The sequence below is a fragment of the Miniopterus natalensis genome, chromosome 17 (genome assembly GCF_054644295.1).
Source record: "Miniopterus natalensis isolate mMinNat1 chromosome 17, mMinNat1.hap1, whole genome shotgun sequence".
Lineage (NCBI taxonomy): Eukaryota > Metazoa > Chordata > Mammalia > Chiroptera > Miniopteridae > Miniopterus > Miniopterus natalensis.
Window position 1 is genome coordinate 2,709,508 of NC_142097.1, and position 14,730 is coordinate 2,724,237.

General features: G+C 37.1%; 1 protein-coding gene across 7 annotated transcripts in view; it reads right to left on the reverse strand.

Moving 5' to 3' along the window:
- AKAP10 (A-kinase anchoring protein 10) overlaps positions 1-14,730 on the reverse strand; it is an 80,776-nt gene that overhangs the window by 11,775 nt on the left and 54,271 nt on the right. For 4 of the 7 annotated variants that reach the window (XM_087825801.1, XM_087825802.1, XM_087825806.1 and 1 more), the window contains 4 exons: positions 13,933-14,106; positions 9,422-9,531; positions 6,270-6,352; positions 31-83 (listed from right to left, as the gene is read on the reverse strand). In XM_087825801.1, coding sequence (XP_087681927.1) covers positions 31-83; positions 6,270-6,352; positions 9,422-9,531; positions 13,933-14,106 — 420 coding nt within the window. Of the gene's footprint in view, positions 1-30; positions 84-5,229; positions 5,782-6,269; positions 6,353-9,421; positions 9,532-13,932; positions 14,107-14,730 lie in introns of those variants that run through there. The other 3 variants (XM_087825803.1, XM_087825804.1, XM_087825805.1) reach the window with 3 other exon arrangements.

The window sequence follows — 14,730 nt, forward strand, 5'->3', positions numbered from 1 at the left end:
GAATCTCTTTACACTAAAAGCAGAATTTACCTCATCAGAATTTCCTTGCACCCATTTCTTCATAGCTTGTGAGAACATGGATCCTAGTAAACAAAGCCAAAGTTGAATGCAGATTTCATGCATAATTTTACATTAAAAATGCTCTTACAAGCTACTTCCAGATATGGACATTCTTTTTTTTGTACAATCTCTAAAACATTAAGGAATATTACTATCAACAGAAAGTGATTATGTGTCTCCATAATAGAGTATTTAACTGGCAAACATCATGCTTTGAAAAACCTTTCAAAAGCTGTTTTGAGTTCTACATTTTTCTTCTACTTTGATAAAAGAAACTTTCACCTAGTGTTAGATTTGCAGCAAACTGAAAGAGCAAAAACAAAATCATGACCTGGACTTAATTTTGGGTAAGAATCTAGGAGATATCAATCTACTTGTTATATAACCAAATCTTCCCGAGCAAGTATTATACAAAAGGGCTTCAAGTGTAGATTACACTGCTACATGCTATATAAATTAGCTGCATAAGAGCAGAGTTATAAATAGCTATACTCTGTCCAAGCCACGGTGCATCTCAACTTCCTAGCAGACACACAAGCCTATTTACAACTGTATCAGATGCTGAAAAATGACTAAGGCAGTAGGCTAGCCTCTATTTCCGTGAATGAAATACACAGATTATCCTTTCATTAATACAAATAGGTTTAAGTCTTAACTGCCTTAAACCAAGTGGTTGGTAGTTTATTTTTTAGGCAAGGTCCTGATTAATTCAAGTACTGGGATAGAACTAAACACAACTCATGAAAAATACAAAACCTGATCCTTTGCCCTTTAATGATTTTTATTTCTAGCTATAAGTTTGAATACTGGTCTAGTTAAATTTTATGACCAAGCAGAGTCAACAAGGCCACAAGAGCACATGCTCTGCCTAGCATCTCAAATGGCTGCCGATTTACCCAACGCGCCACTCTCTCTTCAGGCTCACCTGCAGAGTCACACTGCTGACAAGCTTCTGCTTGCTAACACTCTCTCCTTTTCTTTTAGTTCCCACACCTCTACTCTTCTCTGTGTATTCCCTTCCTCTTTACCATGGGGCTTCTCCAGGATCCCATTCCCAGCCTTCTTTTCTCCCTTAACACATTCTCTGTGGGGCATCTCACCCCCTCCTGTGGCTTTCACTTTCTTCAAAATGCAAATAACTAAAAACCTCATCCTTGGGTGTCAAACCCATACTTACAAACTCTCCTAAAAGTATCCCAAACCTAATGTGTTCCAAATGGAACTCATCTGTTTCCCACCTACTTTTTCTTATCCTCTAGCTCAGAAATTAACTGAATCCTCTATGAAAATTCATAGCATAATTTTTCATCCAGAGAACTCATGTTTAAAAACTCAACCTACATTTCTCATTTACTCTCCATATGAAACCTGTCACCAAATTCTACCTTGGATGCAGTCTTTCAAGTTATCTCTTGGAAGTCTTATAAATCTGACCTTCTTTCTAATTCCTGCTACCACTGCCTACCTTCAAATCCTCTTTTTCTTCTATCTACGTTATTAGCTAACCTACTACCTGACTAGTTTCTCTAATACCATCTCTCCTCAACTCCAATTCATTCCCATACTACTGCTAGAAAAATGCATCTAGTCAGTATTCTGCCTAGAAATCCCTGACACCTGTATGACAGGAATCAGGTTTCTCAATATGACATGCAAGGGCTTTCGCAACGCGAGACAGCTTCATCTCCACCACTGCATCCGACACCAGGACCGGCCACTCCAGGGACCACATGCTCACAACACCCTTTACAATTCCTTCTTGATACACTTTCACATTTAAAATGACCTTGCTTGCCCCACAGGCAAAGTTCTCATACTCTTAGAAGCCTCTGAGACACACCCTTCTCAAACTCAACCCTTTTCTCTGTGTTCTATTATCAGGGTTTCAAAACCCAAACTGAATCTGTAGACTGGCAAATGATGAACACTCCCTGCAGTAGCCTCAGCAAAGCAGCAGAGGAAGGGAGACATGGAGCTGAACTGCAAACTGCTGTCAAAATGGTATTCTAAGCAAGGCCGGGGGTGCTCTTCATCTGCATGTGGTCCCTAACAAGTTACATCTCCCTCCTCCTCAACTTCTTCATTTATAACAAGGAGGCAGTACCCACAGATGTGTCATCTAAGATGGGCACGAGCTGGGAGATGCTACGAAATCACGGTATGGGGTCTGAGAAGGGGGATTGGGGCTCTGAGTACCCTCAGGAGGGTAAAGTAATCTGGATGAGAAAACTGAGTGTCTATGTCAGTTTTAACAATAAAGTTTTTATTAAATAGAATAAATATGACTGAGAAAATCCCTACTGAAACTCTTCTAGGTTAATTAATTAAATCAACAAATATGTAATGAGTGCCTACCACACTCAAGCATAATTTTGAATCAGGGGATACAGTATCAAATAAGACAGACAAAACTCCTACTCTCAGGAAGGTAATGTTCTAGTCATGAAAGAGAAACAGACTACAAAACAAGAACGCAAGTAAACGAACACGGTGGTTTCGGGGCTCTCCCTCTCGGGAGCAGCCCGCACCTGTCCCCCGTCCCACCTCCTCCTCCGGGCACGGCACCTTTACCCTGCTCTCTCCCAAGCTCCAAGAGTCCTCCTTCTGCCTCTCTAACTTGTTTCCTGAACCCATTTCTTCTATGACTCACTTCTTGTACCTCTGTGACTTTCTAAATAAACTTTCTCTTGAATAAAAAACAATCTCAGACAGCGAATAAGAAAATACAGAAGTGGTATGTTAGTGGTCCAAACGATTCTGGGTCACCTGGGCGGGGGAGTCCTCTCAGAAGAGAGAATATGGGGATGAGCAGCCAGGGCAGGACTTTCATGCTGGGAAGCAGCAACTGCAGAGGCCCCTAAAGGGAAGGGACTTCAGAGAGAGGACAGCAGTCCAACCGGAGCGTAGTCTGTGAAAGGCAGAGAGGTAACAGGTAGACGGGGACACTGACAGGTTACAGTGAAGAGGTGCCAGGAAGCCAGGGGGAGCAATGGGTGGCTGACGAGGCAGTAACCATGCAGGTTAAGGAAATTCAAACAGCAAGGAAAAGGGGGAAATGGAGAGTAAGGGTGCCCCTCTCCACATGTCACAGCTTGTGTACCCTTTTAAAAGCACAGCACATGAGATCACCTAGATGTACTCTAACCAAAAGTGTTAACTCACATCATCAAGACCTTAGGTGCAGCTATGAGTTTACGAGAAATACAGGGGAGAAAGGAATAAACTAAAGAATACAACCAGAAAAGTCCAGAAGGCTGGGCATTTTATAGGATAACTAGCACAATAGGCTTAGCAAGTCAAGGTCATAAAAATGGGAGTAAAGTAGATTAAAATAAGCTGAGACCACATCCTCTTATTTGTAACCTTTGCATCTACAGTGTCCGCACACAGGAATCACGTAAGTGCCTTCTCCGTGAATGAACCGAATCTGCAGGCTTCTACATTACATCATTTACTTGCCAAAAAATATATGACTTAAAGAGGCATTTGAACAACTAAAGGAAGCACTAGGATATACAGACTTATTTAGTCAATTGCAGAAATGACCATTCCTTACTTTACACAGCATGTCTCAAATTAATAATGCAACTCGCTGGATGGGCTTACTGTTGGAGACAAACGCTGTTGCCTCCGCCTTCGACTCTAACCCCAATCGGACCATTCTTCCCCTGCCCAATCCACCCGCCCCGCCCGCCCTGCTTCGCCTCCAAACTCCTACACTCCGTTTTCCAAACACGTTAGAGTCAACCCTTGAAAACATAAATCACGTCATGTTACTTCCCTGCTCCAACCTGCCACGTGTCCCCTACATTTTAAAGTCTGCGCCATGGTTTGTGGTAACCTTCCCAGCCCCACCGCCCGCCGAGCCTCCCTCCCGGCTTCGGGACGCGGTCTGCTCCTCCTCGATCACGCCGAGCTCTTAGGTTTCAGGCCTCTATTCTAGTTCCTTCTGCCAAGAACGCCCTTCCTCCAGAAGCTGCCAAGGCTTACTGCCCCATTTTGCTTGGGTCTCTGCTCAAAATGCTACCTCCTCAGCGAGACCTTTCCTGACAACAGCTGCCAACACAGCTCTCCCACTCTTCCAGCTCGGCTTGCACATGTTTATGCGTAAGTATATAAACGCACGCACATACACTGCATTTGTTTATCTATTTACTGTCTCCTCCACCGTCATGTAAGCTCCTTGAGGGCAAGAATTTTCTTTTCTTCCCAACACCTAAAATAGTAGATGCATATAGCAGGCTTTCAAATTTTAGAATGAATGAATAAATAAAATGAAGAGACTAAATAGAAGGAGCAGAGATATTGGTTTGGGGAAATTTTTCTTATGTATCTTTAACTATTTAGAATATACTTTAATTCAAATAAGACAAACAAAAACAAACTGCAAACACCCAACACTGATACTCTGGACCACTAAACCTTCCTCATGAACTGTCAGAGCAATAAGACCAGCTTTAAAAAACCAAACAGAGAGAAACAGAATGTTTCTCTCCCCCCCCCCGCCGTCCCTTCCTCTCTCTGCAATCAATAAAAACACATTTAAATAGCAAACAAACAAAAAAGAAAAAACCAGACAGCTCAGAGATTCTATGAATTCTGGAGACTCCAGGATCCCCGCTGACAGAAGCTCCTCTACAATGCAGAGTACTTCCTGCCAGTACCTCTCAGAGGTTGTCTACCACTTTCCCTGCTCCAGGGCCACCAGTGACCACTCCCTAGTATTCATCTTTTACCCAATAAAAGACACTACAAGACTATAAGTTTCTTTTTTTATTTAAACATATCTTTATTGATTTCAGAGAGAGGAAGGGAGAGGGAGAGACAGAGACAGAAACATCAATGGTGAGAGTCATTGATTGGCTGCCTCCTGCACGCTCCTAACTGGGGATTGAGCCCACAACCTGGGCATGTGCCCTGACCGGGAATCGAACCTCGAGCTCCTGGATCCTAGGTCGATGCTCAACTGCTGAGCCACGCCTGGCTGGATGACTGTAAGTTTCTTTTTTTTTTTTTTAAATGTATCTTTATTGATTTCAGAGAGAGGAAAGGAGAGGGAGAGAGAGAGACAGAAACATCAATGATGAGAGAATCATTGATCGAGCCTGCAACCCAGGCATGTGCCCTGACCAGGAATCGAACCCTGATCCCAGGTCAACGCTCAACCGCTGAGCCACGCCCGGCCAGATGACTGTAAGTTTCTTAATGGCAAGATGTGCATCTGCTAACCTGCCCTGGGCATATGAGTTTTTACTGAATTAAGTGTTTACTTCCTTCAGTCTTTACATTTTCTCCAACTGTGTAGCTCAGCTTCATTGGCAAAACAGGAAAAATCAATTGTCTGGATAAACTAATAAGGTCAAAAAGGTAACAAGTCCTTTTTTTGGTATATATTACTTTAATAACTATTTTTTTCATACTCTGTCAGTGTATATCTAATCTAAAAGGAGACTGTTCATCAACATAAGTGGTATGATTCATTAGCCAAACAACAGTTGCATTAAAAAATAAGATAAAAATAGGAATGCAGTCCTATTAAATTCAATAGAAAAATTAATTTTAAACACACATCAAAATGGAGAGTTTTCTTCTTATAAAAGTTAGTATCTTTTACTCAAAACAATACAGTCAGTCCAATCATACTGAAAAATTTCTAGATATCATCTGAATGGATCCACATTGATTTCCAAAATCTTCCTGTGTAAACCAATTGTTTGGAAGCTGAAATTAGTCACAAAAAATGCATTCATCAAAAAGGATTTGTGTTTAACTCTTAGAATTAATCAAGTACTCTTCTGCCAATTAAACAAAGGATTTGAATTTCACCCGTTAAGGCTTTCCACATATATTTCATAATAACTTTCAGCAATTCCAAAGAAATTTAATAAGATAAAGGGTCTCAAGATAAACCTCAAGTCAAATCTTGATTGGATATTTCATTATTAAATAAAAAGGTGATGAATATTTTTTCATATAGGTGTGTCTTCTGAATGGTAAAGCAAGTTCAATAACTTTGATTCAGAGAGAGATACTATAAAGAGATGTGATTACATGAAGTCCTTGTACTCACTTGTGACTATAAATAGCAAGGTGAAATATTTGGCAATTATTTCACAAAATAAACAGTTTAAATCTTAAACCATCCTTCGCTTATAGTCAATGACTAATGTGAGTAAAGGCTTAATATGAAGTATAAAAATAGCACAAACCTTTTGATTTCTTTACATCAGGTTCAGGCTCAGATTCTCGGATGAACTGCCCCACATCACTGACTCTTCCAAATGTCATCTTCCTATGTAAGTATGAGAAGAATATAACTTCTAACAATCAATTTTAAACTAAGAAGAAGAAAAATCAATTTTAAGTATCTCATCTAAATCTAGAAAACGAGAAATACAATTTATAGCTATCCGATGTTATTCAAAGTGAGGCTTATTTTATTTTTAAAATATATTTTATTGATTTCAGAGAGAGGAAGAGAGACAAGAGAGAGTTGAAACATCAATGAGTCATCATTGATGGGCTGCCTCTTGCACGCCCCCTACTGGAGATCGAGCTCACAACCTGGGCATGTACCCTGATTGGAAATCACACCTCGATCTCCTGGATACTAGGTCAATGCTCAACTGCTGAGTCACGCCCGGTCGGGCAAGGCTTATTTTAAATAGAACTACTCCCCTGAGAAAGCAAAATAATCTTTAACTCAATGCAATTCCGTTCAAAATCCCAAAAAGGTTTATGAAACATGATGAATTAATAGGCAATTCACATTTCTAAAACTCAAACAGAAGAGAAAAGGCACAAGAATAGCCAAGGTAACTTTGTAAAAGAAGAGAGAAAAAGGTAGGACAAAATATATTATAAAAATAGAGTAACATATATAATTATAAAATATAAAGCTGTAGTAATTTGAAGCAAAGTTAAAAGAAAAAGAACACAGTAAAAGGTCTTATTTTTAACAATTACTAACCAATAATAAATATCCATAAGCATACAGAATTCCAACAATCATTAAGTAATCACATAGCCCGGTAGGGAGTGGGTCAGCGGTTGAGCAACGGACCTAGGATCCAGGAGCTCGAGGTTCAATTCCAGGTCAGGGCACATGCCCGGGTTGTGGGATCAATCCCCAGTGGGAGGCGTGCAGGAGGCAGGTGATCAATGACTCTCTCATTATTGATGTTTCTATCTCTCCTCTCCCTTCCTCTCTCTGAAATCGATAAAGACATGTTAAAAAAAAAAAAAAAATCTTTAAAAAAAAATGTAAAAAGGAGATAAAGAGTCCATCCACAGGAGAAAAACCTCAACAAACATGCCAAAAGAAGCTCCATCTCATGAGCAATAATTCAAGATTGGTAAAAAAAATTTTAAGTCTGATATTATTTAGTGTTGACAAGGTTATGGAGAAAATTAGTACCTTTATTAAAGACTGGTAAGAATGTAAAATGTACCAGCACTTTCAAAGGTAAGTTAGTAAGATCTATTAAAATTTCAAACTTGCTTCTTGGTACAGGAAGTGCTCTGCTATACTAGGTGTACCAGTGAAAAACCAAAAACTACTGAAATACTCCGTATCAAAATGACCAAACAGTGGCACAGCACATTAAGCGGAATATTTTATCACAGTTATAAGCTATAATTAATATTACATAGAGAAACTCCAACACAGCTAAATGAGTTAAATCTATACAGTCTAACAGAAAAATCTACAAAACTCATTATGAATGAAAGAAAGCACAAGATACAGAATACAGTGGAATATCAACTACATGAAAGCAGGCAAACAAAAACACACCATAACAATGAGTAAGCAGAGAAAATAAGCATAGGTGTGTGATCAAAGGGACATTAGCCTTACCTATAAATCTAATTTTCATAAGAGATTAATGTATTTGTAATTAAAAGTAAGTTAAAAGAAGAAAAACAAATTTTATGATGTCTATATAGTATCTCCTTTCAGGCAAAGTAGATCTTATTTTAGAGGTGTCTTTCCTAGGAAGTCACCACTTCATACACGGGCCCACTACCCCAACTGATACAAATTTGTTTGCCTTGAGAAAAATTTCAGGAAGATGCTAAAATCATAAAATTAAAACAAACAATGGAAACTATCTTTAAAGATGGAGAAAAATCATCTCTACTTATTACCCATTTTATAAATTAGGAAAAAAAAGGAGAGAGTTCATGGACATGGACAACAGTGTGGTGATTGTGGGGGCGGGGGGTGGAGGTGGAAGGGCACACAGAGGGGATAAATGGTGATGGGGGAAAAAGTAAATTAAATTACAAAAATAAAATTCACAAAAAAAATTATTCTATTTTACACGCAAAAACACCTACAGAAGTAAACATCTTGCAACTGATACTTTCTTAAGCAAGGTTTTAAATAAATGGACCAACCATTCCTTTAAGAATAATTATCACCTTTGGAATTTAGCACTTAGGCTTATTGTCCACCATTTCCTAAAAGAACTAAAGATTACGACAATGCTGACACAGCTGAGGCGTGCTTTCCAAAAACAATGTGGTCAAATAATCTTTCGTTTACTTCAAAGTACCTTTCAGACTCCCTGGTCTACCAACTATCACTTACTTTCAGATAAAAGCAATTAAACACGTGGAAACCCCTTTACGGTACTGATGGGGCTGGGACTGGGGTGTAGAACCAGCCTTTCCACAGGCGTATGTGCTAACCAAGCCATCTTTAGGGAAGAGGAGTGGTTTTATGATTTGATCTGTCTGTGGTCAAGTTTAATAAGTGGCATATCCTATGAATCACTGTCTTTTTGTTATAGGATGAAATCAACAACCAAGTTAATTCTCAAATACAAAGGAATAAGTTTATTTTATTTTCCAAGTATTAGTTATACAGTCCATATAAATGATATTGGCATCTTTGTATTTTTATTTCTGCTTTTAAGACAAGAACTTTAAAATTGCTAACATATGAATCAAATGAAATATGGATGAGACAGCCCAAAACATATCATATAAACATGACCCTCATCAATCTCGTTTATGGCAATGGAATAATGATGGTAGTAATATTTGTGGAGTGCTTACTAGATATCAGGCCATATGCTAAATGCTTTTATGTGTTATCTCATTTAATCCCCTCCACAACCCAATGGAACGGTAACATTATCCTCACTTTACAAATTAAAAACTGAGACACAAAGAGCTTGCTAAAAAGTGACTGAGCCAAGACTAAAATCCAGGAAGTCATTCCTGAGCCTTCACTCTTAACCATGTTCTACTGCATACTATATGTAAAAGTTCTGGGCATATAATAATAGATTAAGAATAGGTTAGATTAAAATACAAAAAGATGTGAAACATTCTAGACATGTGCCAAGCTTACCCTGCATATGTCCGTTGATACAAAGATTCTGGATCCAGGCTTGCAGCATCCACAATTATTGCTTCATCAAAATTTTTCAGAATTTTAACACTAGCTTTTTTCGCATTGGACTAGAACAGAAATTGTAAGGTTAGTGGTATATTATTTAGGAATCAAATCACTCCTGGGTTTGGAATATGACAGATTTGTACAAAATCTTCAGTGTTTGAAATACATGTAATTTTCACTCAATTCCACCATTACTTAGATGCTTAACAGAATATAATTTCGAAATGTAACATCAATATATAACTACAGGAGGAAAGCACATTAAAATGTACAACATATGCATTCACATGCCAAATCTGTTTTTCTTAAGTTCCCACAAGTGTAGTGTTTTACATCAGTATGTTTCCAAGTGTGCAAAACTCCCATCCATCCATGCAAATTCATCTTGACTGATAAATGTAAAGCCCAACTTTTATAAGATAAACCTGAATGCTTTTGATTCTCAGTAAGGCTATGTGACAAAAGAGAAGCTGATGTTAACTTTCTAAAGTGACCAGTTAAGTAAGTGTAATAAGTTCTCCACCACTCTATCTCCCCACTCCTCACCCCCACATAAAAAGCAAGTCAAAATTTTTATATATATATATATATATATATATATATACACATTTTTAAATATATATATATTTAAATATATCTTTATTGATTTCAGAGAGAGGAAGGGAGAGGGAGAGAGAGGGATAGAAACATCCATGATGAGAGAGTCATTGATTGGCTGCAAGCCTGCAACCCGGGCATGTGCCCTGACTGGGAATAGAACCCCGATCGCCTGGATCCTAGGTTGATGCTCAAGCACTGAGCCACGCCTAGCCAGGCTCAAAATTGATATTTCTATGAAATACAGAGCCATGGGTTGACCCAGAAATTCCACTTCTAAAAATTCAATTACAGGTTTACATGCAAAATGACTTATATACAAGATTATTCACTGAAGCACTGTTTAAAATAATAAGATAGGACCACGCTTAATATCCACGACTAAGGTATAGGTTAAATTAATAAAAAAAGTAATTGAACAGATACTTATAGAACATTCTTTGGGGGTGAAGGTGAGGAAGGGCTCTCTTTTTGTAGCCAAAAGGGCACATAATTAAAAATAGGCATCAGAATAAAGAAGAGGTAATACTTCTATGAGGCCATTGTTACTCAGATTCCCAAACCAGACCAATCTCTCTTGAATGTAGATGCGAAATCATCAATAAAATACTAGCAATTCAAATCTAGAAACATACAAAAATAATTATACACCACAACCAAGTGGGATTTACCCCAGGAATGCAAGGTTGGTTTAACATCTGGTAATCAATCAATGCAGTACACTGCATCAGGAATAAAAACCAAAAGCTTCCATAATCATCTCAGCTGATACAGAAAGAGCAGTAGACAAAACCCAACACACTTTCTTGATTAAAAAACATTCAACATATTAGGAATAGTAGGGGACTTCCTCAACTTCACAAAGAGTGTTTATTTATGAAAAACCTACTCCTAACATCTTACTAAATGATGAAAAACTAAAAGCTTTCCCCCTGAAATCAGGAACAAGACAAAGATGCCCACTTTTACCACTTCCATTCAAAACTGTATTGGGAGTTCTAGCCAGAGCAATTAGGCAAGAAAAGGAAATAACAGGCATCCAAAGTGGATAGAAAGAAAACTTTCTATTCACAAATAAGGTGATCTTATATAAAGAAAAATCATAAATAATCCACAAGAAAACTACTGGAGCTAACATGAATTTAGTAAAATTGAAGGTAGATCACACACAAAAATTAGTTATATCTCTATGCATTATCAATGGTGATCAAGAAATGAGATTAATTATAAAAATCAATGTTTCATAATATTTTTAAAATAGGAGGATATGTAAGGTTTGCTCTCCCAGACCTCAAAATAAATAAATTTTAAAAAAAGAATAAACATCAAAAACATTTTTGGAAAGGAAGAATGTGATCCAATTCAAGATAAAAGAAGTGATAGCTTGAGGGAAATTTTAAGAAAAATATTTACAAATTCATGGAAAACAACATAAGCACAAAAGCTGAACTGCAAAACTTCAATTGCCTAGTCTTGCTTAACTCCTAGAAGAAAGTTTTCATTAAGAACCCTCTCAGCAATAAAGCACCAACAAATAAATATAATCACAGCTTAATGTTACCCACGGTTTTGATATTAAAAAAAAAAAAAACTTTACAGAATATTTAAGTTGAAAAAGTAGGCAGATATGATATATCCTGGAAATGAATGGTTTGCCAATTTAAAAAATTAAATTTAGAAAACAATTCTGCTGGGTGAAAAAGGTGAGGGGATTAAGAAGTACTAATTGTTAGTCACAAAATAGTCAAGGGGATGTACAGTACAGCATAGGGAATATAGTCAATAGTATTATAACTATGCGCAGTGCCAGGTGGGTACTTAAATATCAGGGGAAAGGAACACTGTGTAAAGTATATGTCTAACCACTATGCGGTACACCTGAAACTGATACAAAATAATATTGAATGTAAACTGTAATTGAAAAATTAAATAAAAAACAATCCTATTTATAAGAGCATCAAAAAGAAAAACTACTTAGGAATAAACTGACCCAGGAAGGTGTGTGATTGTACACTGAAAACTATAAAATGTTGCTGAAAGAAATTAAAGAGAGCCTAAGTTAGACAGAATGCCATTTCATGTTTATGGACTGGAAGACTTAAAATTGTTAAGATGACAGTACTCCCAAGCAACCTGCAGATTCAATGTAATCCTGATCAAAATGGAAAAGCTGATCCTAAAATTTATATTTGAAATTGCAAGAGACCCAGAATAGCCAAAACAATCTTACAAGCGAGAAAAACAAAGTTGGAAGACAAATACTTCCCAATTCAAAACTTACAAAGCCATAGTAACCATAGTGCTGGCCTAAGGAGAAACATACAGATTGACAGAACAGAACTGAGAGACCAGAAACACACTCATATATCTAGAATTAACTGATTTTTCACAAGGATGCTAAGACTATTTAATAGTGAAAGAATAGTTTTTTTTCAATAAATGATGCTGGGACAACTAGATATCCACACATGAAAGAATAAAGTTGGACCCTACATCAGATAATATGCAAAACTAACTCAAATGGATCAAAGGCCTAAAACTTAGAAGAAAACGTAGGTGGCCATGGGAAGTGACTGCTCGATGGGCATGGGGTTTCCATTTGGGGTGATGAAAAAGTCTGGAACCAGATAGTGGTAATGACTGCATACCACTGTGAATATACAAAATGTCATTGAATTGTACACTTTATAATGGCTAAGTTTATGGTAAGTGAATTTTACAACAAAAAAAATTACTTGCATTTCTATACACTTACAATAAACAACTTGGGTATGAAATTTAAAAAAACAACTCCATTTATAATAGCATCAAAAGTAATAAAAAATTTAGAAATAAATTTTTAAAAATGCAAAACTTATACTTGAAAACTACAAAATATTGTTGAAAAACATTTAAAAAGATTTGAATAAATGAAAAGACATCCCATGTTCATGGGCGACAAGATTTAATATTGTTAAGATGGCAATACCCACAAATTAATCTATGGAGTCAATGCAATCTCGATCAGAATCCTTACTGGCTTCTTCATAGAAATGGACAAGCTGATCTTAAAATTCAAATGGAAACTCGGGGGACTCCAAAGAGTCAAAACAATCTTGGGAAAGGAGAACTAAGTTGGAAGACTTTCACTTCCTGATTTTTGAAGTTATTAAAAGCAGTAGTAATCGAGGCAAAGTTAAACAGTTATCAACTGACTCAGCAATTTTATTCCTATGTACATACACAAGAGAAAGGAAAACATATAGCCACAAAAACTTGTATAGTAGATTATTCATAATAGCCAAAGGTAGAAACAACCCAAATGTCCATCAACTGATGGATACAAAATGTCGTATGTCTGCACAATGGACTATTATTTAGCCATAATAAGGAATAAAGTTCTGTTACATGCTAAACAGGGATAAGGTTTGACATATGAAGCACTCCAAAACCAAAAAAAGCTCAGGAAATGTACAATAGCACTATAGTTCAAAAGAAATCAAAAGCTCTTCAGTGAAATACAGTATTAAGGAATCTAACAGTTCATTCACTCAATTATTCTATAAAATAGCACCCCAAATTTAGTCACTAAAATTTCCCAAACAACTGCAAAAAGAAGTCTTCAGAGGCTATAAATGTATATCATATTATATGATTATTAAAGCAACAGCTAGTGTCAAGCAGCAAAATGGCCTGAGTGAAAGAGCATGACACCTTACAATATAATATATACAAATACTCTGATTAGAATATATAGTAAATAGGCTAATTTTATTTTGCCTTAATTTCTTCAACAACTTAAAACTTACAAATGGGATCTGTTACTGGAATTTAAAGGAAAGGACCTACACCTTTCTTTCTAATGCCTGAGGCAAATCGGTCAATACCTGAGCTGCGGAGCTGTCGGAGCCACCTTGGTGCGCGTCGTCAGGAGCACCACCAGAGCCATAAGCAGTCAGTGAAACACTCCCTCCCAGAAATTCATCCCCTCGAACCGAATGGATAAGGTCATTCAAATATTTATAATAAAGGTTGCTAGACAGAAAGCCAGGCAAAAACACCTGAAAGAGAGGACAAGAATTATTTTAAAGCTGAAGTCCAACACAACTAAAACTTTATTTTAAAACAAAATTTTACAAATGACTTTACTTTTCCTTTTTATGCTCCATGTAATATCCCTTTATACACAGTTTACACTATAACTATAATTACAACATGTACAATTTTTAGGTGTCCCCACCCACAAAAAAACCACTTTGCCATGAAACTATTACATAAACTTGCTATTTAGACTTCTTGGTGACCAGAAAACAGTCTAGGGAGTGGATATATATTGTAACTAGATTTATATTAAAGTCTTTGCGCATACATTGATTTTTCCTTTTGAACTGATTTCCTTGTAAGTTACTAGGAGTTTGATTACTGAGTTAAATAGTATGAACATTTTAGCTTTAATATATATGAGCAATTTACCCTTCAGAAGGATGCTATCTGTCCCACTAATACTTCAAGGTATCTGTTTTTTATGTGTTTTTTTAAATTGCTTTTCAGAGAGAGAAGAAGGGAGAGGGAGAGAGAGAGAAACATCGATGTGAGAGAGAAACACTGATCGGCTGCTTCCGACACACACCCCTACCGGGGATCAAACCCACAACCTGGGCATGTTCCCTGACCAGGAATCAAAC